The sequence below is a fragment of the Misgurnus anguillicaudatus genome, chromosome 21, assembly GCF_027580225.2.
Source record: "Misgurnus anguillicaudatus chromosome 21, ASM2758022v2, whole genome shotgun sequence".
Classification (NCBI taxonomy): Eukaryota; Metazoa; Chordata; class Actinopteri; order Cypriniformes; family Cobitidae; genus Misgurnus; species Misgurnus anguillicaudatus.
Genome location: NC_073357.2, coordinates 35,033,121 through 35,059,511, shown reverse-complemented (window position 1 = coordinate 35,059,511; position 26,391 = coordinate 35,033,121). Strand labels below are relative to the sequence as shown.

Genomic DNA, 26,391 nt, shown 5'->3' with positions numbered 1-26,391 from the left:
CCCTCATAAGGCCCTATTTTCCTGTATACGTTAGAGTTCTGTGGGGGTAAAAATGACCCCAGAAATTAAAGAGTGATTACAAAAATATATATATAAATTTTTAATGATACAAATAATATATATTTTGTTTACTTCCCATCTATACATTAATGCTGTGTTTTGGGAGATATGAAGTACTTTTGTACCTGTTCACCACTAAATTCCTCAACTACACCATTTGCTTGCCTGTAAATATATAAATTTTTTATGAAAAATGAACATAAATTATTATCTAAATTTGATTTAAATTGTTTTGCGATATTGATCTAGATGTTATGTGTTGAATTCGGCCATCAGGTGTTTAGAAAAAAAAAAAAAAAATACAGTTTAGGAAATAAATCCTCTTGACCCGATTCATTTCACTGGATGTGGCCAACTGCTCACATCACTACTTCAGTGATACATTTTGTGAATTTATGTATATAAAAACATTAGACAGGACATTAAAAATAAATATTATTTCAAATAGTAGAATTTTTTTTGTAGTTTTTGATTTATTTTGAAATATTTATTTTTACAAAATGCCACAGAAATTTGATCGTGCGTGCATGCGTGCGTGTGCACGCACCTATGTGAGCATTAGAGCCCACCAATTTACATCTTTGTTTTGCATCTGTGGCTGTTTTTTGCCAAACTCTATAAAAATGCTCTCTGTGGCAGTCATACCTTTGTGTGTTTGTGTGTGTCTGTGTGTTGCATTGCATTGCATTTGTGCTCTAGTACCAGGCCTCCTTTCTGTTTTGAAATTTTCAGATTTATTCTGGATGCATTGATTTTTTTATGACAAATAAAAAAAAATTGCATTAGGGCCTCTTTTGGTAATTTTTTTTACACATCTTTAGAACGACCGAATCAAACCCAGTTTTTATATGAATATTGACAGTCTAGAAAGTCACAAAATCTTATTCCACTGAGATGAAGGGAACCATGTTTTTACCTAAAGAAAAGTGGCTTGGAGGTAGGATTGACCCCAATGGACTTATAAGGGTTAAAGGAAATAAAAGTGCCTGGTTTTTGATTTGCTCTTCTTGGATAGGCTAATAAAGTTTATCATGCAAAAACTGCAAAACCACTCTTTGTTGAACATCTCATCTGGTTAAAGGAAATCTATATAAAGGTCTTATTAAGTAAAGGTTTCTTTATAAAAGTATTTTACTCATTGTTATTGTTAATGCTAAATGATATCCAGTAGAGGTACATAAGACTAATAGGTTGCGATAGAAAATAACACTTTCAAACCCTTTTTGTGGTAACTTACCACTGTTAAAAACTAATTATAAGTCACGTTTCTCAAGGTACACTGAAAAAAAAACGCAGCAAAGTTAACTTGGTTTTTGCACGTCAACAGTTCATAATTTATACATTCAAAAGTTGAAATTGTTTAACTTAATTTTTTAAGTTAAAATAACACAAAAATATGTGTTGATTTGACAAAAATGCCGCGATTTTTTTACAGTGTAAGTACGTGAGGTTATTTACGAGTGTCCACCCCTGCATGATGAAATGGTACAGTCCAGCCGTTCGCTAATGCGGAACTCACTTTGGGCTGGCTCGTTCGTTCACAGAGGGAGGGAGAAAGAGAGAAAGAGGAGGACGAGCATCGCTTATCTACAGACACAATCATCATCGCATCACTGAGCCACCAGCAAGCAAAAGGAATAAATGTGCGATCGCCACGTCGTGTCACCGTTACATAACGTGCTATGGTCGTTTGTAGAGATGAATGTATATTGAAGGTGTTACCGTGGGCCAGAGGTACGGCTAAAGCGCGTAGCAGTGGCGTTAGCTCGTGGAGGTCAGTATCTCTATTACTCTTGTCTTTAATGTAAATGTCTTGTTATGGATATGGTGCTGATTTGGTGGGTTTGTGTGGACCAGTGATGCTGTGATACGATGACAGGATGTTTTGCATTTCAACGGTATGGAAAGTACGCAGCTGGTTGTGTAAGCAGCTTTGACAGCTAGCTAAGAGCCGCTTGTATTTGATCCGGTCAGCTGCTTCTGCTACAGTCACTGTGCTGGTTTTTATATTTATATTATACATGTATGTCTGAGTCTGTATCCGTCATGTAAGATGCCATCGTTTACTGCTAAACGCCGTATCAAGGTTGTGTATAGGTAGAGGTCTCATCATTAATTTATGGTTTCAGCACTCGGTACATCAGCAGTCCACAACACGTACATTTTTCCTCGAAGGTAAATAAATCATCTGTTTTGCGCCTTCGTTATTGGATACATTTTAGGCAAATGTACAATCGATACCCCTCTGTTGTTTTCCAGAGGTCATAAGGACACACGTTTGTTCTCCAGAGGGGGTTAGGGTGGATGTAGTGATGTTATCATGATGATGATGATGATGTGATGATGCCTCATTCAGCCTCTCTTGATAGCAGTGCACCTGCAGTAAACCTTTTTGCATGTGTTATGCACTGGGCAGACAATTTCATCCAAAGCAACTTCCATGTACATGTTTTTGTAAGTTTGTCCAACCTATGACCCTTTTGTTGCCAGTTGAGCTACAGGGACACACAGGGTTCTTCTGATGAAACGTGATCATTGCATTAGGTTGTGTGTAAGGTGATGTTTGTCTCTTGGTTGAAACATGAGACAGCTCTCAGTTCCATAGTCTGTTTCCTGTGGCTGTTTACAAATCATCCTCTTTATTCAATTATTTATGGATAAATCCTTAGATTGGGCTTTAAATTATAAATAAGTTATGATAAGCAGCTACTTCAGGTGTATATGTAAAATGCTGCTGTGTATGGTTGGTTATGCGTACTTGAGGTAAATTACATTTTTTTATAAAGTCCTTTAGGACTCCGCTGAAGGCTTAATTATATTCATTGTAAAATAATGAGGCATTCTCAGTCCTAAATTAAAGGGTCAGCTGGGAGGCAAGCAGTACAAGTGTCTGTAGAAATTGGAATAGAGGAAGCATGTGCTCCAGGACTCTTCAAATACTGTAATTTTTACCTAATAGACTATGAAATATGTTTATTCAAATAAGTCTCAGTTCTCATTCTGAATTAAGATTTTTATGTTGCATTATGAACAGGTTTAATGTAACCCATACCTTACTGCTGCATGAGTTACTTAGCGTTTTATTTGATTTTGTCTGCTTTTGTTTGCCTTTCTGTTAGTCTCGAATAATGGCTGATATTTATTTATATATTAGGGCTGTCAATAGATTAAAATATTAAATCTAGATTAATCGCATGATTGTCATGAGTGAACTCGCGATTAATCGCAAATTAATCGCACATTTTTATATGTTCTATATTTACCTTAATTTAACACTTTTCAAGTTTTTAATAACATGGGTGTGTGGACAAATATAGATGCTTTATGCAAGTGTGTGTTTCAGTGGCTCGCTGTAACTTCTTTTTTCGAGGGAGCTCGATGCGAAGTTCGTCACGACATGTATGTAGCCCACCATGTGTGTGTGGTTCCTTTTTTCAAAATATTTGTTCTGCGTGTCGAGAGATCCTGTGTGCATCACGTGTCTTGTCAAAATAAGTGCCCGCTGCAGATGAGTCTAAAGGGTTTATGATAATAGAGACGCTCGCGTTTGCCAGATACTCGCATAATCTCATGCGTAATCAGAGTTTACTGTTAAGGGAGTGTCTTGCGTGTATTTTATGAATGTGAGCGTCTCGTTTATCATAATGGTTTTGACGCGAGTGCAACAGGCACTTATTTTGACAAAACATGTGATGCACACAGGATCTCTTGACACGCAAAACACATATTTTGAAAAAGGAACCACACGCATGACACTCCGAACACTTATTTTCAATTAGCGCCCCTCGGATAAGCAGTCACGAGCCGCCACTGGTATGTTTATATCAGCCTGTTTACATTTTCAACAGAACCATCAGCCATTGTTTGTGAATTTGCCTTTCAGAAGACCCTTTTCTTTCCCCATTTCTGTTTGCTGCTGCATCAGTTGTGACCGGAGCTGGCAAATTAAGTCGGAATGAGCAAATTAAAAAAATAAGTTTCTAAAAAATGAGACATTTTCTTTTAAAAACTTCAAAACAATGCATGATTTGTTGGAATCTGACAAAAAATGACAGGGCAGCAAAGTTAATTTTGAGAAAAATCCAAAATGACCACAAAAATTCCCACATCCATATCTTAAAACCACTGGTAAAACTATTAGATTTGGCACACACAAGTCGAAAACAATATTAATATATGTTGAACTTTTTTCTTTCTTTTATTGATTGATTTACATTGAGACCGCTTTAAGATCTACTGTAATGCAAGAATCTAATATTATGGATGCGATGATAAATGCCAATATACATGAAAAACATACCTGGCCCAAAACTATTCTGAACCGCACAGCCGATATTATGCACAACTATTTCGTGTACTACGGCTTTTGAACAGTAAGTCCTTATCAATCTGAAATCACTGTTAGTTTGAGACATTTTCTGGAGCTGGGTGTCATAGCCATAGATATATAAAGGCTAGATGTGTTACGGCGGAGTCTCTAACGTCATCACCTGGCGGCCATTTTTTTCCACAGGACGCTCGCTCACTCGTAGCATTGTGTTTTATGATGCATGTACTTTTGAATGACCATAACTTGCTCAATTTCCTACCAATTTTCAAACGGTTTCGTTTCTTACAAACTTTATTAACGTGGCTATAATTCTGGATGATTTAAGATGTTTCATTAATATTATTATTTTTTTAGTTTAAGTATGCAGTGTCATAGGTACATCTTTGATGTATTACAAACCAAACCGTTTGAAAATCGGTAGAAAATTAAGCAAGTTATGGTCATTCAAAAGCACATGCATCATCAAAACACAATGCCACAAGCGAGCGAGCACCCTTATGGCAAGATGGCCGCCAAATGCGGACGCTCCACTCAATTGGCCAGCAGTGCGGGCGAGACATCTAGCCTTTATACAAATCTATGGTCATAGCTGTTTGAGTCATGATTCTTCTTCTGTGGCGCAAATTGAGTTTCTGCACAAGAGCGCCCTCTGACTTTTGGATGTAGCGGCATTTCACCGTTATTCATTGAGTAGCATAGCAAGCATCATCGGCCAATTTATCAGTGCACCCCTATAATACAATGTTACGTATCAGATATTTTCCCCCAACAGTTAACAAAACATTCACTTAAGACATAACAGATTATATCTGCGTGAATTCTTTGTCAAAACAGATATTTTGAAAACTGTAATTCTGTGTAGATGTCTATATATCGGGGTTGCTCTTAATTCTTTTAACATTAATCAGGTCCCAAACTTTCTCTCTTTTAATAACTATTTCAACATCAAGCAAGTCCTGCACTTTATTTTCTAATTCCTGCATGTTTTTAAACCGACACCAAAATGTCAGGCGCGCAAGTGGATGGATACGCACCCTTTGTGTATTAGTTAGCATTTAGGATGGTGTCATTTAGGTCATTTTGATGTTCAATGACTATTAGGGGCATTGGTGTGCTAGACGAGAGCTTTCTTATGAAACCCTCCTTCTCATTTAGATAGCACAGGGCTTGACCAAAGGTTTGGGCTAGACCAAGGGTCAAACAGAAATTGAACTGCAGGAACACTTCATTTAGGAATTAACTCTAGTCTTCAGACATTTTTAAGGGTGGTTATCTTGCTTTTTGCTGGGTTATTTTCATAGTTGGGTCAATAAAGCAAAAACCCCAAGCTTTGTGTTATAAATTCACCTATGCTGGGTGGTTTTAGCCCAGAATGCTTGGTTGTTTTTATGAATGCCATGACTAAATAATTTTTGGGTTATTTTAACTAAATATTATATTTCCAGTTTATATTTCTGTGTTTGGTAGTGCTTGCTTGCATTGCTGCTTACTATATTGGAGGCAATATTAAATTGGACCTGCTTGCCTGCTCATCCTCTAAGTCATAATGTGTTCCCAGTAGTGTCATATAAATGACGCTTTGACTCCATATGTGCGTATGACAGTGTGGAGTGGGCAGACTGAGTGGTCTGTTCTTTGATCTGATTTGGCCACTGGGGATTGCTGGTTGTCAGGATGACTGGGTGGGTCATGGTTTGATTGAAATGTGTGTGCGTTTCTTTCTCTCCTCTCCACACTTAATGCTCATTGACGTTTATGTCTTGTATTTGTTGCACTTGTCTCCGTATTAGGGCTCTCTGGTAGAAAAGAATGTATGGTTTAACGGTCTCCATATATTGTATAAAGAGATTGTTCGTTTAGTAGAGCATGGTGCTAGCAACATAAAGCATACGTCATTTATATAACCTATAAGCATGTAGGTCGCTGTGCCAAATTTGATATTTTACGATTGAGCTCCCAACTTCTGAGTGTTGTTTTCTCAAATTCAATCATTTCGTACTCACTTGAGCAAAGAGAAAAGATATTCATATGATTCTTGAACCGGGCGTCCTAAGAATAGGTGTCTTATGAATATAACTTTATATGGAGATTTTGTTAGTTACTGTATATTTAATAACTCCAGTTCAGAATAAATTTTCAATAATAGCTCCCTGTGAGAAGTAAAACTGAGGCTTGCTGGGGTGGTTTTAGTATTCGGTTTAAGAGAAACCCAGCACCTTATAATTAGTTTCTCTGTTATTGATTGCCTGGTCTGATAATGCTACCAGAAAGGTCTTTTTTATCTTAAGCACAGCAGTAGCTCGAGGGGTGTGCTGTGAGCATGTGTGCTGCCAATGTGAGAGATGGCTTTTGGCAATCATACTCTCTCCTTCCACATGAATAAGTGTAATGCATCACTACTGGCTTTCACAGTTTCCACACTGTATTTAACAACAACTGGAGCTTAAAACAAATAGTACATCTAATGTCATCAACTGATATATTAAACCATTAAGAACGACAATATGTTTGTGTAATGCAGCTCCTTTCAGAAAAGATGCATTATGTGAGGAATTAGATGTACAAAATTATAAATGTACTTGCTTTGTCATTTTTTTGTTAACTGGTGGCATCTGCATTATTTTCTTGATGATCAGAGAGATCTCATGCCCATGCTGCATTGTTGCACCAGACAGCAGTTTTGTTGTCAGAAAACTAGATTATTGTTGTTTTACACCTGGTTAGGGACACTGTGTTAGACAGTGAGTCGGCCATAGATCAGCTTTATTGCTGCTAGTGGCAGTCTTTTAAGGATCTGTAATAGAAATTGACCGATATATTGCAGTGGCATATTTGCCTTTTTTTTTTTATTGGCAATGGATGCTAAATGTTTTTATCCAGCCAGTAAGTCTTTCTGTTCCCAAAATTAGTTGTTTGTAATGAAGACACCCAAGTGTAAAGTCAAAGTCTGACAGTAAAATGACCAATCATTATTCACTTTTAAACTTAACGTTACACACAACGACACTCTGGTGTCAGATTCGGAGTACATATGTCTTGTTAATATATTTATTATTTATAAATATTATGCATATATGCATCACAAATGTTTAGTTTCACCTATATTCTGTTTCTCATTTACTGTTATTAGATTTGTGTTATATCATCCAACGGCCCCATTACTTTCTCAGTATCAGTATTGGACTCGGCCATTAACCCATATCGGTTGACCACTAATCGTTAGGATCCTACCATAGTTTACAAGTTGGTACGGTAAACCAGCTGTGAAAACTCTGAGTCCTCATCCTTAACAGTTTTGACTGAGAGTATGATTATATAACATGAGTCTATTATGAGGATTATTGAGAACAGCCAATGCTTTGTTCTTTAGAAGTGGATTTATTTGATGCTAAATATGTTAATAAAAAGCATCTTCATAGATCAAAGAAAAATGTTTCTTTAATAATCGCAAACTAAGGACAAACCTCACTGTTCTTGCTAGGTTGTACTTTTCATTATGCTGCTGCATGTGAATGATAATGATAAGAAGAAAACTATTTGTCTTCTAGGTGGAGGAAAAGTCACATATTTACTTTGATTGTAAGCACGTGTTTGCGAACAGCACATTTATATTTGGTCCCGTAAAAATGAAGAACCAGAAACATGGTGAAACAGCTTTTTTACTTCCTGAGACATTTTTCATCTTAATAGCCCATAGAACAATACTATTGTGTTTTGTCAGAAATTTTACATTTAGAATAATAACCTGACCTGACATTTTCCTTTACTAGATAATAAAGTGTAGCTATTGTAAGTGACTATAACCTAATATGTAAGAATACAACTGAGGGTGGAAAGTTAAAACAAAGGTGGCAGTGGTAATGCTAATTCAATTACACACCCAGAGCAGACGCAAATGCAATACTAGATAAAAGCATTATTAGCATATGTCGAAACAGTAGTGACAACACATCAGTATTCCCTCTTGGTAAACTAAGAGAAGAGTTAGTTGTGTTAAAGGTGCAGTGTGTAACTTTTAGAAGGAACTCTTGACAGAACTGCAGTATAATATACATAACTATATTATCAGGGGTGTATAAAGACCTTAAAAAACAGACTGTATTGTTTTTATTACCTTAGAATGAGCCGTTTTTTTTTTCATACAATTTGTCCGTTACGACATCGCGAAATGGCGACTTCCATGTGGTGACCCGCGATGTCGTAACGGACAAATTGTTCTATAGAACGCTTTTCATCCATACATTGGGTGCTTCTCAATATGCTTCCTTGTCTCCTTGCTCTTACGTTCTACATCCTACGACCTGGAACTATAGTCTCACCGCAAGATGGCGCTAAAAACTAGAGTTCTCAACAGGCCTGAAAATTACAACCTGACCCGACACGGCCCGCGGCTTTTAAAGCCCTGACCCGATGTAACCCGGCACATCAACATGAATTAGCTGCCCGAACCCGACCCGCAGCTCGACGCCGTGGACCCCCCCCCCTCTTTTTTTTCTTCTCATACACATGTTATCATGACCAGCAGACAGGAATTTAAATCAATATAATTTTAACAATATAAACAACTGAAACAATAAACTTTAAATATATAAATAGGCTATATAAATATGCCTTAAATAAAAATCACACAATAATAAATAAAAAGAACTCAAACATGTAAACAGCCAGCCGCTACCCCTCCTTTAGTAGCAACGGTGAATTCACCTGCGGCATGTTTACTTTTCTCCAACTCCATCTTCTTCTCGGCGTGCACGCAGCAACGTCAGGTCTGCCCCCGCCCCTTAAACGCAGCAGACAGACTTTCTTTATAGTGAACAGCAGCGATGATTAATAAAAAGCGGAAAAGATTCGGCCCGAGGTCCGACCCGAGTCATTTGCGGGTTCGTCGGGCTGACCCGACCCGTTGAGAACTAAAACTAAAAACCCTGTACTGTATCTTTAAGTGGATATGCCAAAGATAATTATGTATATATAAAGTAGGGATGCTCCGATCGATCGGCCGCCGATCGGTATCGGCCGATAATGGCATTAAATGACTCAATCGGTGCCCGCTAAATCTGCCGATCTCATAAACCGATCTTTCTGTTTACTTTTGTCATCAAAAGGATCCTGAATGCGGCGGCAATAAAAGACATTTTTTACGTAGCGCGAGCATTTTTACAACCTGTTGCTCATGTGCAGCGTGCAGATTTGTATGTCTCTCTTTGCCTTTATAGAGATTATGCGTATTTACCGGAGGACGCGCTCCGGTAAACAGCGCGAGGCGTCAACACATATCTATCACGGACAATTGCATCCTCATGCCAAAAGTTTCTTATTTGCATGCGTCTTAAAGTTTTGAGCGTTTCAACTTTTATTTTCCTCACAGCTGCTTGTCTGCGTTCAGCCGCCGCCCACACACACAGCAGCCTGTCATCAGTGCACGTGAACAGAGCGATCTCTCTCTCATGTCTTAAAGCTGCAGTAACCTAATTCATCTCTCAATAAAATCACTCTCTGCTCTTGACTAAAGAATTTTATATACTTCATACGAATGCGTGTATATTTAATTAATACAGTAAAGTCTATGAAGTGTTTTATTTTTAGTACTTTTAGGAGACATAAGCCTTTTTAAAGCCATATTAAATTTCTCTTTGCAGAATAAATATTTGTTGTGCTTATTTATTTGAGTCTCTATTAAAACAATAATATACCTAATTACTGCAAGTAATATAACAAAGTCAACATCTGTGGTACTATTTTATTTAGAAAGATTGTAACAGTTACAGTCATCAAAGAGCTTGCATATCAGCTTTAAAAATATCGGTATCGGAATCGGTATCGGCCGATCACAAAGATTACAAATCGATGATCGGTATCGGCTGCAAAAATCCTGATCGGAGCATCCCTAATATAAAGTATATGTAAATATTACTTTTTAAGTATTGCAACTGGAAAATTATAGTTGTTTTTACCAACAAAACAAAAGTGTAATTCTGGGCAAAACATGTCGGACATGAAATGTTATGTTTCTAAGATTAGACCCGTATAATCATTTATTGGTCAAGCTGCCTCAGAAGCTCATGAAACCATGAGTAATAGTAGAGAAAAAGCCCTCAGGACTCAGAGAAAGCTTTTAAGGGACACATTCACTGATTGTTATGAGTGTCAGACAGAGAAAAACATTTGTTTGGTTGTACTGTTCTCTCTAATGGAAAGCTCTTTGGTTGCTTCTGTCTGTATGCAGTAATACAAACTGAGTTCTGACAATACTGACTATTTAAAACCTTTTAGTGCCACAGCCGCACAGAAAACACAAAAATTTTAAACTTCAGTTGGGTCATTGCTGAATAGATTGAAGGATTCCTTTGTAATTTTATGATCAGCCAAGACATTAGCTTGTTCATTTTTCATAATAGGGAGAAGCAAGTTCCCCTTGCTCATTTTTTTGCATTTTTATTGGCCATAGGCTATTCAGTGTCTTTCTGTCTGTATGATGATTGGGCAGTGTATTGTCTGTTTAAAATAGCCGTCACAGCTGTGCACATGAAAGGAGGCTGTATTGGTTTCCATGGCGACAGTGTTGAATCTCATTACCGGAGCCTGATTGTAGAGCCATGAGGCTGGTGCGCTAGGATTGACAGGGTAGTAGATCTCGTCACGTTTTCCACAGACACTTACACATTCCCGGGAGGTGGTTAGATCTGGGACATGCTACATGCTACCTAATTACCCAGACAATTAAAGGCGGAGTCCATGATGTTTGAGGGCGCACTCACACTATCCAAACCAAACCGCGCTCGGGCGCGTTTGACCCCCAAAGCCTGGTTTGTTTGACAAGTGTGATCGCTCTGTTCCGCGCCCGGGCGCAGATTGGTTAATCGCACCACGGCCGGGTTGCAGAGGTGGGCCGGAGCGCGGAAGGCTGTAGTGTGAGCGCATTCACGCCTGAGCGCGATTCAAAAGGTGAAGACAGGGCCGGAGTGGGACTCATTTTCAGCCCTGGAGTTTCATGCCTTAGACCGGCCCACTTTAGTTCACGACTGACTATTAAAATAATATCTTTAAACCCTCAGTAGTATAAGTCTGCAGTATTGCACTGTTCTCCGCAGCCTTGCAATTCACTGTATTTTTCAAATATATAATTTCATATTCCGTGCAAATGCAGTAAACAAATATACACTACCATAAGACCATATTATTACTAAAGTAAACTTATTTAAAAACTAAAGGAAACAAATGTGTTTGTGTTTTCCTCTATATTTCTATTTCTAAAAAATGGTCTTGAGATTGAGATTAACTGTTGGGTTGATAACGTTTGGAAACCCCTGATATACAATACACAAGCAAGATTTATCAAGTATGCATTGGAAACAAATGGAAAAAAATCTGTATCTTTTTTTTAGTACTTAGATCATGTCTATTGCTAAATAACGTAGGCCTACATTGTGTTAAAAAAAAGAAAACATCATGGATATACTTTTGAAACTACTTTTTTCAAATAAACTAATGAGTTTGCATCAAATAGAATTTTGTTCCTCTTGCAATAAACGATGAATAATGACTATTCATAGAGAATTCATCTATGACTTGGATAAAAAATACGTTTTGTAAATTCTTTTCCTTTTGGCCAGCCCGTTTGTATTAAGACGCGCTCAAGTTTATTTAAAATATAATAGACGCGCGGCCGGCGAGCGCACTCAAAAGAGGTGCTCAAGTTTATTTAAAATATAGACGCGCGGCCGGCAAGCGCACTCAAAAGACGCGCTCAAGTTTATTTTAAATATAGACGCGCGGCCGGCGAGCGCACTCAAAAGACGCGCTCAAGTTTTTTTAGATATAGACGCGCGGCCGGCGAGCGCACTCAAAAGAGGCGCTCAAGTTTATTTAAAATATAATAGACGCGCGGCCGGCAAGCGCACTCAAAAGACGCGCACAAGTTTATTTAAAATATAATAGACGCGCGGCCGGCAAGCGCACTCAAAAGACGCGCACAAGTTTATTTAAAATATAATAGACGCGCGGCTGGCAAGCTCACTCAATATAGACGCGTCTGAAACAAAACTCGTGTTCAAGTAAGCGCTTTGAAAACCAGAAGACAGCGGCACGTCCTGCGTTTCCCATGCGTTTTAGATGTCAATGAACCCTAATGCAAGAATTCTTCCAATAAGTGGTCGGGACTCGGGACACAATCAACTTGTGCATAAAGCGGCGGAGACATCTCTCACCCGCAAATACGCGTCATCCCGGTGGCATGACAACACCGGCCCTCGTGGCCAAAAAAACAGACCAGCCCACCGGGAATCCTCCCGGTTCTCCCTATGGCCAATCCGGGCCTGGGTGAAGACGTCAGCTGCGCGACCACTCACCTTCATCTGCCGCCGTAAAAAACCTTTTGATGCGCGCAGCGGGGTTACGTGAATGTCCGAGCTGCGCACGTGACAGATCAACTAAGCAATATGATGACATGTGAGAGGGCTGTCTGTAATCGCGCACCAAACGACTCCGGGTAAAAACCACAGACTTATCATTATGGTGGGTTCCAGTGTTAAGGGAGAGCTTTACTTCCTGCTTTTTTCAAAACAAACGCATCTTAATGACGAAAGCGCGCCCGGACTCGGATCGATAAAAAGTACAGTGTGAGTGCGTGCACCATGGGGGAGAAGGGAGGGGTAACAATCGCGCTGGGGCATGGTTTGGTTTGGATAATGTGAGTGCGCCCTGAAAGCCAATGTTGATATTTGAAATCACCTAAACAAGCACGCCTCTACCCCAATAAAATATGGACCTTCTGTTGATAGACCCGCCCCACACATACGCAACCCGGCAAGGATGTCGGTTAGTAGACACCCTCCTTACTGCTGATTGGCTATAAGTGTGTTTTGGTAGTCGGCCCGTCTCCTTTTCCAAAGCGTTTTTCAAACATCGTGGACTCCGCCTTTAAGTTGAGAACACAACAGAGTGTCACTTTTACCTGTGCATTATTTGGTTTGGACTACTAAAAATTTATCCTTGCTTAGGGCTAAAATCAAACAGATAAGGGTGTACAGCCTTTTGTTTTACAAAAATTTCGGCAGAGAGATGGTAAGCTGTTTTTAAACAAATTTGGTGAAGAAATGTGGATGTTTCAGGTGTTTCAACGCGGTCTGAAGTTGTCCGTTCTAAATACCGGTAATCTATATTTTTTATTCACACACAGCACTTAAAATTACTGGTTATCTTAGGGTGCTTTCACACCTGCCTTATTTAGTTCGGTTAAATCGTACCAAAGTTTGATAGCCCACTTGGTGCGGTTCGTTTTGGCTGGTGATAATGCAGCAGTCGAACTCTGGTGCGCACCAAAAGCGGACCAAACAAGTGGACCGAGACCTCCTTGAAGAGGTGATCTTGGTACGCTTTCAAACAAACTCTGGAGTGGTTTGTTTGTGGTGAGAATGGGATCAGAGATCGAACAGACCTAACTGCAAAGCTACTGCGAATTTTTGGACTAAACCAGCTGCCGTAGTCAGCTGCACTGTGCATAATGGGATGAGAAAGTGTTCGTTGACAGTTTCTATTAGCAATATTAGCACCATGGCAGGTCGCAAACATACCTGGAGTTGCATGGAGGTGCGGAGCCTCATAGAAATCCTTACTTCATTCTGGAAATGAACAGTGTGTCTAGAGTGCTCTATAGAAACTATGTAGTATATAACAACCACAAACATAATTACAGCGCGCGGTCGTCCCGCATGGTGTCTGCTGTATTTTCCTCCTCATTGTTTACATCCGGGGTTCCATTGGAATTTCTCGCACGTTGATTCTGACCAATCGAGAAGCAGTTTAGGAAATACGTTTAAAGACGTGTGGCCAATGAGTGATGTGGATGTTATCACATGACTTTTTTTTTTTTTGAATTTGTGCGGACCAGAGCAATCAGTGTGGTGTGAAAAGGAACCAAAATTACTAAAAAGCTACAATGTATCATTTTTTGTCTTTGGTCCAGACCAAATGAACCAAACTATATATGTTAAAGCACCCTTACAACCTCTCTTACTGGTAAATTGGCACAGATTTACAAGAAAGGTTTTGTTCACACATGACCTGTTAACTGCAGTTTACCAGTAATTACCAGTAAAGACTGTAGGTGTGAAAGTGACTGTTAACTAACACCAAAATCTGAGAGTGCATTCTGTGCAAGCTTAGTTATAGCTAATGATTTCAGCTCACCTTAGACATCCTGTAGCCCATATAAATATCTTCTGTTGGTGCAGGTGATTCACGTTGGGTCTGTTTGCCTTTGAGCTGTGATTTAAGAGCCATGGAGGTCCATGTACCTGATGCCCCATGGAAAGACATTATTGATGTGTTAGTCACAATCTAACCATCTTCTGTCCTTCATTCTGACACTTCTTTTCACCCTCTGGACTGACGTGAATGGCAGAATAGAAGAAAGCTGCTAATCATTGGATGAAACTTTAGGCTTCTCTCACACTATCTTTCTCTGCTTCTGTACATTCTGTTCATCCGACCAGATGTGCTGAATGGGCCTGTCATTCAAAAGCACTAAAAGTAATGTTTGAAAGTATTTTTGTTTCTTTTTTTAAAATGAAAATATGACAAAGAACTTGTGTAATAATTTTGTTATGAGCCAGGTTGAAGTTACTCATTTAATATTTAGATTAAGACTTGAGTATGTACACTCACCTAAAGTATTATTAGGAACACCATACTAATACTGTGTTTGACCCCCTTTCACCTTCAGAACTGCCTTCATTCTATGTGGCATTGATTTAACAAGGTGCTGAAAGCATTCTTTAGAAATGTTGGCCCATATTGATAGGATAGCATCTTGGATAGCATCTTGCAGTTGATGGAGATTTGTGGGATGCACATCCAGGGCACGAAGCTCCCTTTCCACCACATCCCAAAGATGCTCTATTGGGTTGAAATCTGGTGACTGTGGGGGCCATTTAATACAGTGAACTCATTGTCATGTTCAAGAAACCAATTTGAAATGATTCGAGCTTTGTGACGTTATCCTGCTGGAAGTAGCCATCAGAGGATGAGTACATGGTGGTAATAAAGGGATGGACATGGTCAGAAACAATGCTCAGGTAGGCTGTGGCATTTAAACAATAACCAATTGGTACTAAAGGGGCCTAAAGTGTGCCAAGAAAACATCCCTCTCACCCTCACACCACCACCATTAGCCTGCACAGTGTTAACAAGGCATTATGGATCCATATTCTCATTCTGTTTATGCCAAATTCTGACTCTCCCATTTGAATGTCTCAACAGAAATCTCATCAGACACGGCAACATTTTTCCAGTCTTCAACTGTCCAATTTTGAGCTTGTGCAAATTGTAGCCTCTTTTTCCTATTTGTAGTGGAGATGAGTGGTACCCGGTGGGATCTTCTGCTGTTGTAGCCCATCCGCATCAAGGCTGTGCGTGTTGTGGCTTCACAAATGCTTTGCTGCATACCTCGGTTGCAACGAGTGGTTATTTCAGTCAAAGTTGCTCTTCTATCAGCTAAAATCAGTCGGCCCATTCTCCTCATCAATAAGGCATTTTTGCCCACAGGACTGCCGCATACTGGATGTTTTTCCCTTTTCACACCATTCTTTGTAAACCCTAGAAATGGCTGTGCGTGAAAATCCTAGTAACTGAGCACATTGTGAAATACTCAGACCGGCCCGTCTGACCTTTCTTTCCCATTCTGACATTCAGTTTGGAGTTCAGGAGATTGTCTTAACCAGGACCACACCCCTAAATGCATTGAAGCAGCTGCCATGTGATTGATAGATAATTGCATTAATGAGAAACTGAACAGGTGTTCCTAATAATCCTTGAGGTGAGCGTGTATATAGTCACAGAATAATAAACATTTACTAGTATGAATAGGCAATAAGGCTTATCAGTTGTAAACGTTTACAAGTATTATAACAATTATATTGCTATTTTTTATAACTTTTTTTAAAAATTACCTTTTGTACACAGAGCACCAAAGTATACACTGCCAAAAAAAGTTTAAATCTGTATTTTTCTGTCACTGGGTTGGTACCCTTAAAGGTTAATTTTTGTACAATTATGGGTATACAACACATTGAAATGTTGGTCCTTTTGGGGTACAATATTATACCCTAAAGACCTATTGTGTACCTTTTTTAAGGACATATTTTGTACCAGTTAAATGTTAGGGGTACAATCATTTAACTGTACCTTTAAAGGTACACAATAGGTAACAAGACCTTTTTTTTGACAGTGTAAATCAAATTAGAGTCAGAATGGTTAAAGGAATAGTCTACTCATTTTCAATATCAAAACATGCCATTACCTTAACTAAGAATTGTTGATACATCCCTCTATCATCTCTGTGCGTGCACGTAAGCGCTGGAGCGCGCTGCGACGCTTCGATAGCATTTAGCTTAGCCCCATTCATTCAATTGGACCATTTAGAGATAAAGTTAGAAGTGACTAAACACATCAACGTTTTTCCTATTTAAGACGAGTAGTTATACGAGCAAGTTTGGTGGTACAAAATAAAACGTAGTGCTTTTGTAAGCGGATTTAAAAGAGGAACTATATTTTATAACGTAATAGCACTTTTGGGAGTACTTCGACTCGGCGCAGTAACACCCTCCCTCTCCCATTATGAGAGGGAGAAGGGGTGCGGACTTTTCAGGCGAGTCGAAGTATTCCCAAAAGTGCTATTATGCCATAAATATAGTTCCTCTTTTAAAGCGCTACGTTTTATTTTGTACCACCAAACTTGCTCGTATAACTATTCGTCTTAAATAGGAAAAACGTTGATGTGTTTGGTCACTTCTAACTTTATCTCTAAATGGTACCATTGAATGAATGGGGCTAAGCTAAATGCTATCGAAGCGTCGCAGCGCGCTCCAGCGCTTACGTGCACGCACACAGATGATAGAGGGATGTATCAACAATTCTTAGTTAAGGTAATAACATATTTTAATATTGAAAATGAGTAGACTATTCCTTTAAGGGGTAAACCTTTTTGACGTGATTTAACTCTTGACGAGCCATGACAGAGAATTTTAATTCATTTATTTATTGAGGAAAGAATTAGTTTTTTTTTTAGTTTAAACTTTTTTGATTGTGTCTTTCTTTACTAAGCTAAAATATATTTATACTTCGCTGGGATGCAACTGCAAGAATTACACAGTATTGCATAACCCCACCACTGCTGTGTAGGGACATGTTTTAAGGGCTTTATCTGTTTTTTACACAGCATGTGTGAGCACGGAAATAATATGTTCTCGTTTAGGTCTTATTATGCTTAAACTGTCAAATGTACACAACAACATACTGTCAACATAGTCAGTAAACATAATCTGAGAAAATCGGATATGTGTCAGAAATGAAATGCTACACAGCCCTCACTATATGAATTATATATACACTGATGTGCTCAGCCAGTGAGTCATTTGTTGTTTGATTAACATTAATTCTCTACCAATTTTCACATTAGTTTATTCAGTTTCGTTTTTGAATGCTTCTGTACCTAAAAGTGTCTTGTATTGTATTTGTCCTTTTGTTTGTAATTTGCATCTTTCTCAAAGTGAATTGAAAACTGAAAAGATTTTGCTACTCCCCACTCATATTTTGACCTACACTGTCTGTTATTCTACTTCTATGTTTTGTAACCTTGTATGGCTGTAATAGGAAGTTTGGGTAATAGAACTTACAAAACAGCCCTAAAACCAATGAAACAAAGCATCCAGCGCTTCAGATGAAAACTGACCTAGTTTTAAAAGGTACAGAAAAACACAGACAATGCAGTGAGCCACATCCAATTTTGAAACGGCGTCTGGCTCTCATTTGCATAATTAACCTCTCACAAGAGTGTCTTAATGTTTCCTGTCTGTCTGTTAATTCCTTGTGTGTGATGATGATTATAATGAGTTTGGTTAGTGTCAGAATGAAAACTCTATAATAGCCTGGATTTGTGATGCTATAATGTGTGTTCAACAACCTTATTTGTTCTGGCACGACATTTGCTATCAAGAAGTCTGATTTTTGTGTTAGATTTAGGGCTGTGCTTAGGGACTTAAATGATGGGATAGATTATTATCTGTTATTTTTGGTACAGCAATTTTAATCTAACTTCTAATAGGTTTACTTAAAGTGACATTCCACTTTTTTGGAATATGCTCATTTAAGGGGGCGTGCACACCAACGCTTTTACGCCCGCGGCCGGCGCATGTTTTCGATTAATTTCAATGGAAACTCTGCGTTTTTCAAATAAGCCAGCAGCTAGCGGTTTTCTTCCACGCCGAAAAACGGCACCCGGCGTTTTTTCCGCGCTCAGCGCTGAGCGTCGAGAGTTGAGAAATGTTCAACTTTGGAAGAAAAGCTCCGCTCGTCAATGTCAGTTCTCACGCGGCCGTCCAATCACAGTGGAGGTGGGGCAGGACAAGTATCACAGCAACCAACCGTCTCACAGCTGACGTATCAGTGCTACCAAAGCGCTTAGCTGAAGAAAGCTGGCACTCAGCTGAAAAACAGCTGGCATTCGGTGTTGTCCAAGCGTTTTCAGCCGCGTTTAAAAGTTTTGGTGTGTCCAGCCCCTTAGAGTTAAACATTTGATTTTTACCGTTTTGAAATCCATTCAGCTGATCTCCGGGTCTGGCGCTACCATTTCCAGCATAGCTTAGCACAATCCACCGAATCCGACCAGACCATTTAGCATCGCACCAAAAAATAACCAAAGAGTTTCAATATATTTCCTATTTAAAACTTGACTCTTCTGTAGTTACATCGTGTACTAAGACGCAACTTTTCATTTTCTGTCGGTCTTAGTACACGATGTAACTACAGAAGAGTCAAGTTTTAAATAGGAAAAATAATGAAACTCTTTGGTTATTTTTTTGCGCGGTGCTAATGGTCTAATCAGATTCCGTGGATTGTGCTGAGCTATGCTAAAAGTGCTAGCGCCAGACCCGAAAATCAGCTGAATGGATTCCAAATCGGTAAAAATCAAATGTTTAACTCTAGGGGAGCCTGAAAATGATCATATTTTCAAAAAAAGTGGAGTGTCCCTTTAATAAACTTACTGAATGAATTGCCAACTATAATATTGATCTAAACCAAACTGACAGGATTGTCGGAAATCTGACCTGGCTTTTTTATTTACATTGTGGCATGTGTGCATGCATATGGACTCTAGCATGCAAGCAACACAAATGGCAGATTCATGCCATGAGGACACAGCTGGGCTTCAGTCCCTTTAGCTTTATAAAGTGTGTGTGTGTTTACATTTGCTGCTGCGCCTTCTGTCAAGATGTGTGAAGACTGCAGAGGCATGGATGTGCAGAATATAGATTATTGTCAGAAATGAATCAACAGCACTGCGTATGATTTGAACACTTTGCATCTTACAAGGGGCCTCTAACTTTTACTCAGTGGAAAGCACATATGTCTTCCCTTTTACCCAACTTTCACTTAAAGTACACATCCCCTTAAGGTCTACTCCGAAAAGTGGGATGCAAAATATTTTTTGGCAATGAATTTTCTTTAGGCTGCTGCAGGGAAACTGGTATGATGGATTGCTCTTGTAATGTTCACTGTTGCTTTTCCTCCAGGAGGACCTGTTCTTGCACACCACAGTCTGCGATGATTGGACACTGCCTGACTCGATCAGCCAACTTGTGCATTTAATTGGACGACTGCCTGCTTAAGAGCTGATTGTTGACACGGATGCCATGACTTAGAGACACGCCCGAAACCGAGATGGAGAAAAAGAAACCCTGTCCCCGCCTCTTGGACTACCTGGTGGTAGTTGGAGCCAGGTAAGGCAGATTGTGGGTGTGTTTGTGTGTGTACTGTATGGCCCAGATGTGTGCTTGTATAGGTGTGGAAGAAATTTGTTGACCGATGAAATGAATTGAGGAGATTTGATTGTGTTTTGTGTTATGTTAGTATATGACCACGGCAGGTGTGTTCCAGGTGCCTTGGGTATACAGTGTCAGTTAATGTTTAAAGTGGTTGTATGTTATCAAGGTGCAGCTTGATGCAGTCGTGATAGCAGGTAGGAAGAAGGTTATTGGGTCATAACATGATGGAGATGAAAGGCAGATCCTGGTCATTTGTTTGTGAAGCAGTAACTACCTTTATTAACTCCCTCAAACCTTTAACCTTAAAACATAAAAACCTGAATTGAGCATTTAACTCATATTATACTAGAATATGCTAGAATATTAATTAGCAAGTAACACTTTACAATGAGGTTTTATTTGTTAACATCATTTAAATGTATAAGCTAGCTAACCTGAACTAACAATGAACAATATTGTTTTTCAACATTTATTAAAGGGGACATAGCATGAACATTTGACTTTTTCCATGTTTAAGTGCTATAATTGGGTCCCCAGTGTTTCTATCAACTTAGAAAATATGAAAAAGATCAACCCAGTAACTTATTTTTGGTAAACCATTCTCTCCAAGCTTGGGAAAAAATAGGTCATCGAAATTTGTCTCCCCTTATGATGTCAGAGGGGGATAATAGCGCCCATTAATCTTCACTATCCAACCACAGCACTGCCATTTAGTGCAGAGATCAGCCCAAAAACAGCAAATTTTTGCTCACACCTACAAAGTTGCAATTTTAACATGCTATAATAAATGATCTATATGGTATTTTGAGCTCAAACTTCACATATGTACTCTGGAAACAACAAAGATTTATTTTACAACTAAAAAATCTTGTGAAATGTCCCCTTTAATCTTGCTGGTTAATGTTAGTTAATGTCAAAACAATGTTAGTTATTTGTGCATTAACTAATGTGCACAATTATAATGTTTCATTCTGAAAATATAGTATAAAAAAACTTTGATAAATGCTGTAGAAGTATTGCTCATTGTTATTTCATGTTAGCTAATGCATTAACAAATTTTAACAAATACAACCTTTTGTAGTGTTACCAATTAGTATTATCAATTGACAACATTTATTAGGTTTGCACGAAAAATCCAATGATCAACTTGCTTAAAAAAGCAATATGATATGTTTTGAATTGTAATTTAATTCAAATTATAATAAAATCTGTTTAGGAAAGCATCACTTTCTGCATTAACCTATTAAAATTAACAAGTATTGATATGATTCAAATATTGCAAACCATTGTGATGTGCACATTTGGAATGTTTTGAAAAATGTGATATATCTTGCAGCCTTAACACTCACATGTCATCATTTTTATAGGTTTACTAGGTTAATTCTAAAAAAAATTCAAATCAAACTACCCCCAGTGACTTACCAATGAATGCATCACTGACTCAGAATTGCTGTCCTAACCGATGGTCATCAAATGATGTGCCGGCATAAAACTTAGAAACTGAGGCTGATCAACGTCACATGTCTGTCCTCCTGTCCTTTCACTGAGGTCGTTGTGTCTTTCTTCATCAGGCAACCCAGCAGTGACAGTGTGGCACAAACGCCTCAGCTGCTGAGACGCTACCCCCTAGAGGACCACACCGACTTCCCTCTGCCACCTGACGTTGTCTTTTTCTGCCAGCCTGAGGGTTGCCTGAGCATCCGCCAACGCCGGGTCAGCCTTCGTGATGACACGTCTTTTGTCTTCTCCCTGACTGACAAAGACTCGGGCATCACACGTTATGGAATCTGCCTTAACTTTTACCGCTCTTTCCAGAAGGGGCATCACCGCCCACGGGCCGAAGGAAAAGGTTAGATGTCACTTTCATGTAAAGATGTTAACAATTAATCGATCTTCGATTAATTGTCGATAAGAATTAAATTGATAAAAATTTACGATTGTCGACAAAGCAAGCACGTGTGTCCCGCGCCTGCGCAAAGCACATACACAGCTGGTGAAAAAATTAAACAAGCGCGAAGAAGTTAAACTAGCCATGATCACAATGATGCTTGATGCCAAACACTCACTTGGGCTTTATAACCTCATTCGAGACGAGGCTGGCTGCTAACGCAACGAAATGGCATCCGCAGTGGATCTGAGAGGTTCCGATGCCGAAAATCTAAACAGTTAGGATACTGAAAGCAAAGACCCTCTTCAGGGAAGCCTGCAAGATTAGCATAGCAACGCTGCTAACGCTGCTTTACACAGGGAAGGAGACCAGAAGCCGTTTTTAATAAACAGATTAAAATGTAAAACTTACATTCTGGCAAGAAACTGTAAAATGTAAACTGTAACTGACTGTCGTTACACTCTGAACGCCAACAACATATATCATTGATCATCATCATTACTGGCTGAGGCGCTACACGCTAAATGGATTTTGTAATGGAAGGTTGAAGTCTTATAATATAAGCATCTTTGCTGAAAGTACGCCGCAGGTAAAGCTGAGGTGACGACGGGAAAGGTGCCCTTTGTGTGCTTCTTGGATATAATTACAACAAGTAATGTATCAACGACTCAGAAAGCAAGGTGAACAACTAGAAAAATAACACTTGATGATAATGAAAACTTATTTTGTCATGGACGCACGGACTTTCATCCGACTGTGCGGAGTGCCCGTTATGAGGCGGAGTTTACTGTGTCTATATTAGTCATTATATTTCATTACGAGATTCAATTGATGATTTTTATCAAAACACCAACTACATTGACTCATTTTACAATCCCACTAGCATGTTATTTAGACAAAATAAAAACTTTTAATTCGCGTGAGGAAGCTGGCATTTTTACGCACACTTTTATGTCATTGGCTATATGTCACTGCTGTACTGGCTTATTGCACTATTACTGTTAACGATTATTCGATTGATTGATCGTTAATTTAAATGATCATCGAATATGGGAAATTGCATATTTTGACATCCCTACTTTCATGCAAGACATGACTTTCTTGTGGCACGTGCTAGTTGTGGCTCATCTTTAAACAAACAAATAAAAAGTAAAATAAATATCACCGCTCTCATGCACAGATACACACGCATATCCCAACTAACTTTGAGGTGCTAGATACTACCGTATTTTCCGTACTATAAGTCACTCTTTTTATAGTTTGGCGGGTACTGGAACTTATAGTCAGGTGTGACTTATACGTCAAAATTATTTAATATGAACCAAGAGACACCATTACCGTCTACAGCCGCGAGGGTCTGCTCTATGCTGCTCCTGTATTTATGTAATTCAATGGATTCAGTGATGCGAAATGACTTCGGGACCTTTTTAAACTTGATTTGGCTTTTTGTGTTAATTTAGCCTATTCAGCCTCTCAGATATGTTCTGTATGCTATTGTGTAAATAACTGTTTATGTTACCTTAACATGTACGGACATCTATTCAGCCTGCTGTTCTGTGCTATTGTTTAGTTAAATAACTTGCCTTTCCAGATTAAATGTCTGTTCTTCAGCTTAGATTTTGTGAAATCATTTTCTAAATAAACGCGGCGAATAGTCCAGTGCGGGTTAAATATGTTTTTTATCATTTAAAAAACGCATTTTTGACTGATGCGACTTATACTCCGGAGCGACTTGTAGTCCGGAACATATGGTATATTATCCACATCGACAACTTTGAACATACGTTACTAAAATTAAATTGCTAATTTATTGCAAACCATTGTGATGTGCGATATTAAGTTGATTTCTATATATTGTACAGCCCTACCCTGCATTTCTTTGTGATTTACTGTAATATATCCTTGATATATTTAATATTGACTGAGTAAGGCCATGTCAAAGATTGAAACCAATGTGAAATCAATGACTGATAAAGCTATTGAAAATAGATTATGAGACTTTAACCTAGGCCAGGGTCACATATTGATACTTTGCTTGGTTAGGGTTGCTCGCTCAGACTAGCTTTATAGTGCATCCAAAAATAAACAATAGGAAAATGCAGTCGACAGCATTATTTGCCAAATATGTGCCAAACCATTATTCTGAAAATTGCAAGGCATTGTTTATCTTTCTTTATTGTTTAGAAAGACATTGTGATAAATAAGTGCTGCACAGTAATGTGGTGAAAACAGCACACACTGTGAATCAGAATCAAAGCCAATGCTTTTTCCTATCAACTGTAAAGACAATTGGTCAGTAACATTAAGGTTGAGCTTAATCAGTCAGTTGACTTGATTATATGGCCTGGCTCCTTACAACCCATTTTTAACGCCACACTAGACTGTAGAATAAAGTTTAATTTTAGTCACTTTTATAATGTTTTTAAAAATATTTTTTGTACAGGAGATAAACCCCCTCAGACAGACCCTGCAGTGGAAGCTACAGAAAAGTCTGACCCCTCCACATTGACACTCCCTGGGGAATCCACAGTGCCCCCTACAGGAGATGGGACTTTACCACCAGGCGAGATTGGCAACGACGGAAAGTCGCCTCGATCCAAACGCAGTGGCCGAGTGGTACCACAGAACCGGAACAGCACATTAACGTCCCTGTGTATTGTGAGCCACTACCCTTTCTTCTCTACATTCAGGGAGTGTCTCTACATCCTCAAGCGTATGGTGGACTGCTGTAGCCAGCGGCTTAACCAGAGACCTGGTGCCGGCAAGGCCACACAACGGTGAGAACGACCTGCTTTTTATTCTTTACTCTGGGTTATGTAGCAACTCTTGTGACTTCCCTTTGATAACAAGCAATGTCTTGATGACCTTGACGTTTAGCAAAATCTCACTGCAGATACGTCAGGGGCAAATAGTGAGTATTTATTTGTGAATGTCCTTTTTAAATTCACATGCACTTAATATTAGAAAGGCTGTATGTTGTTTAATCCCGTGAAATGCTGTGACGGTGATTAAAATGATAAATAACAGGGTGCTGATGTTTTTATAAAAAGAAGTCACAAGTGTAGAATAGTGTGACAGCGCGTGAGACAGAAAGAGAGGGCTGAGTGACAAGGAAAGAGTGTGAAGAATGTGTTAAGTGTTAAAATGGCTGGAAGAATGTTGGGGGAGCTGTTGGTTTTCCTCTAAAGGGTTATATAAGTGACTCGGAGCATGGAAGGAAGAGAGAGTGGAGGTTTTAACAGTATCTCATTCACATATCTTGGTGGAATTGGTAACTAAACCCTTGAGTGTCTATTGGTAAACAGTCTGTGCGATAGCACTCCAGCGCAGATCAATACGCATTGAGTGGAAGGGGTTTTATCTCTGTGATTTTCCTCGGCACAGTCTATTCTTGCGTAGCCTAGCAACCACATCCACCATGAGCCACTGTAATATTTGCAGGCCTCAATTTGTTTGCTGGTGAATTGCATCGCCGAACCCCTTTTATGTGCCCATGTGTGGAGAAAAATTTTACCAGCCTGTATTCTGAACACGGTTTAAAAATGAGATCTGCTGAAGTATTAATAATGTTTAAGTTGCAGTGTTGCTTTAATTATTTTACTTAAATAAGTTTACTTTTGACCATATTTCTTTTTTGCATTTAACCATTATTACTGCATATAGAAGAATGGATGTGGTTTTAGCTGTGTTTGAAATCAGTAAATAATAATGAATACACACAGCTGTCATCTCATATTGATTCTGTATTAAAGAAATATTTCATTCGAATTTTATCACCCTCCTGCCATCCCAGTTGCATGAGACTTCTTTTCTTCACTTGAACTCAAGGGATAAATAAGTTAAAATGCCACCATGTTATCTTAACTGGGGAGAGAGTGGAAAAAACTAATTAATATTTTGAGCTTATTTAGTCACCGATATGTTGCATGTCCTTGGAAAAACAGAGATCAGCAGGGTAAGTAAAAAGTAATATGGAAAATCTATAATAAAAAAGGAATATGGAGGCATGTCAATAACATTGAATCTTATTGGTCTTTTCATGTCTTGTGACACATGACAACTCAAGTTGTTTTGTTTTTAGTATCATCGCTCTGACCGCAAATAGTCTTTACAATTGCATTAATGGAAGAGACTGTTTCACCATCAAGGGGGTCGCACACCGGACACCCAGCTCAGGGCTGTGCAGCGCCGCGTCTAGGACAACTCGGTATTGTACACCAGAAGTGCACATTAAATAGCGTGAGCTTAGTCAGATAGTGTCTACTTCAAAATGCAAAATATACGATAGCAGC

The 26,391-nt window shown here is 38.9% G+C and overlaps 1 protein-coding gene across 50 annotated transcripts in view; it reads left to right on the top strand.

The window, feature by feature from the left end:
• The first annotated feature begins 1,575 nt into the window (after positions 1 to 1,575).
• Positions 1,576 to 26,391, top strand: part of madd (MAP-kinase activating death domain) — a 76,560-nt gene continuing 51,744 nt past the window's right edge. For 33 of the 50 annotated variants that reach the window (XM_055204889.2, XM_055204743.2, XM_055204851.2 and 30 more), the window contains exons 1-4: positions 1,577 to 1,834; positions 19,960 to 20,166; positions 21,783 to 22,060; positions 24,543 to 24,876. In XM_055204889.2, the coding sequence (XP_055060864.1) occupies positions 20,108 to 20,166; positions 21,783 to 22,060; positions 24,543 to 24,876 (671 nt within the window). In that variant the 5' untranslated portion in view covers positions 1,577 to 1,834; positions 19,960 to 20,107. Of the gene's footprint in view, positions 1,835 to 19,959; positions 20,167 to 21,782; positions 22,061 to 24,542; positions 24,877 to 26,391 lie in introns of all 50 variants that reach the window. The other 17 variants (XM_055204820.2, XM_055204814.2, XM_055204916.2 and 14 more) reach the window with 2 other exon arrangements.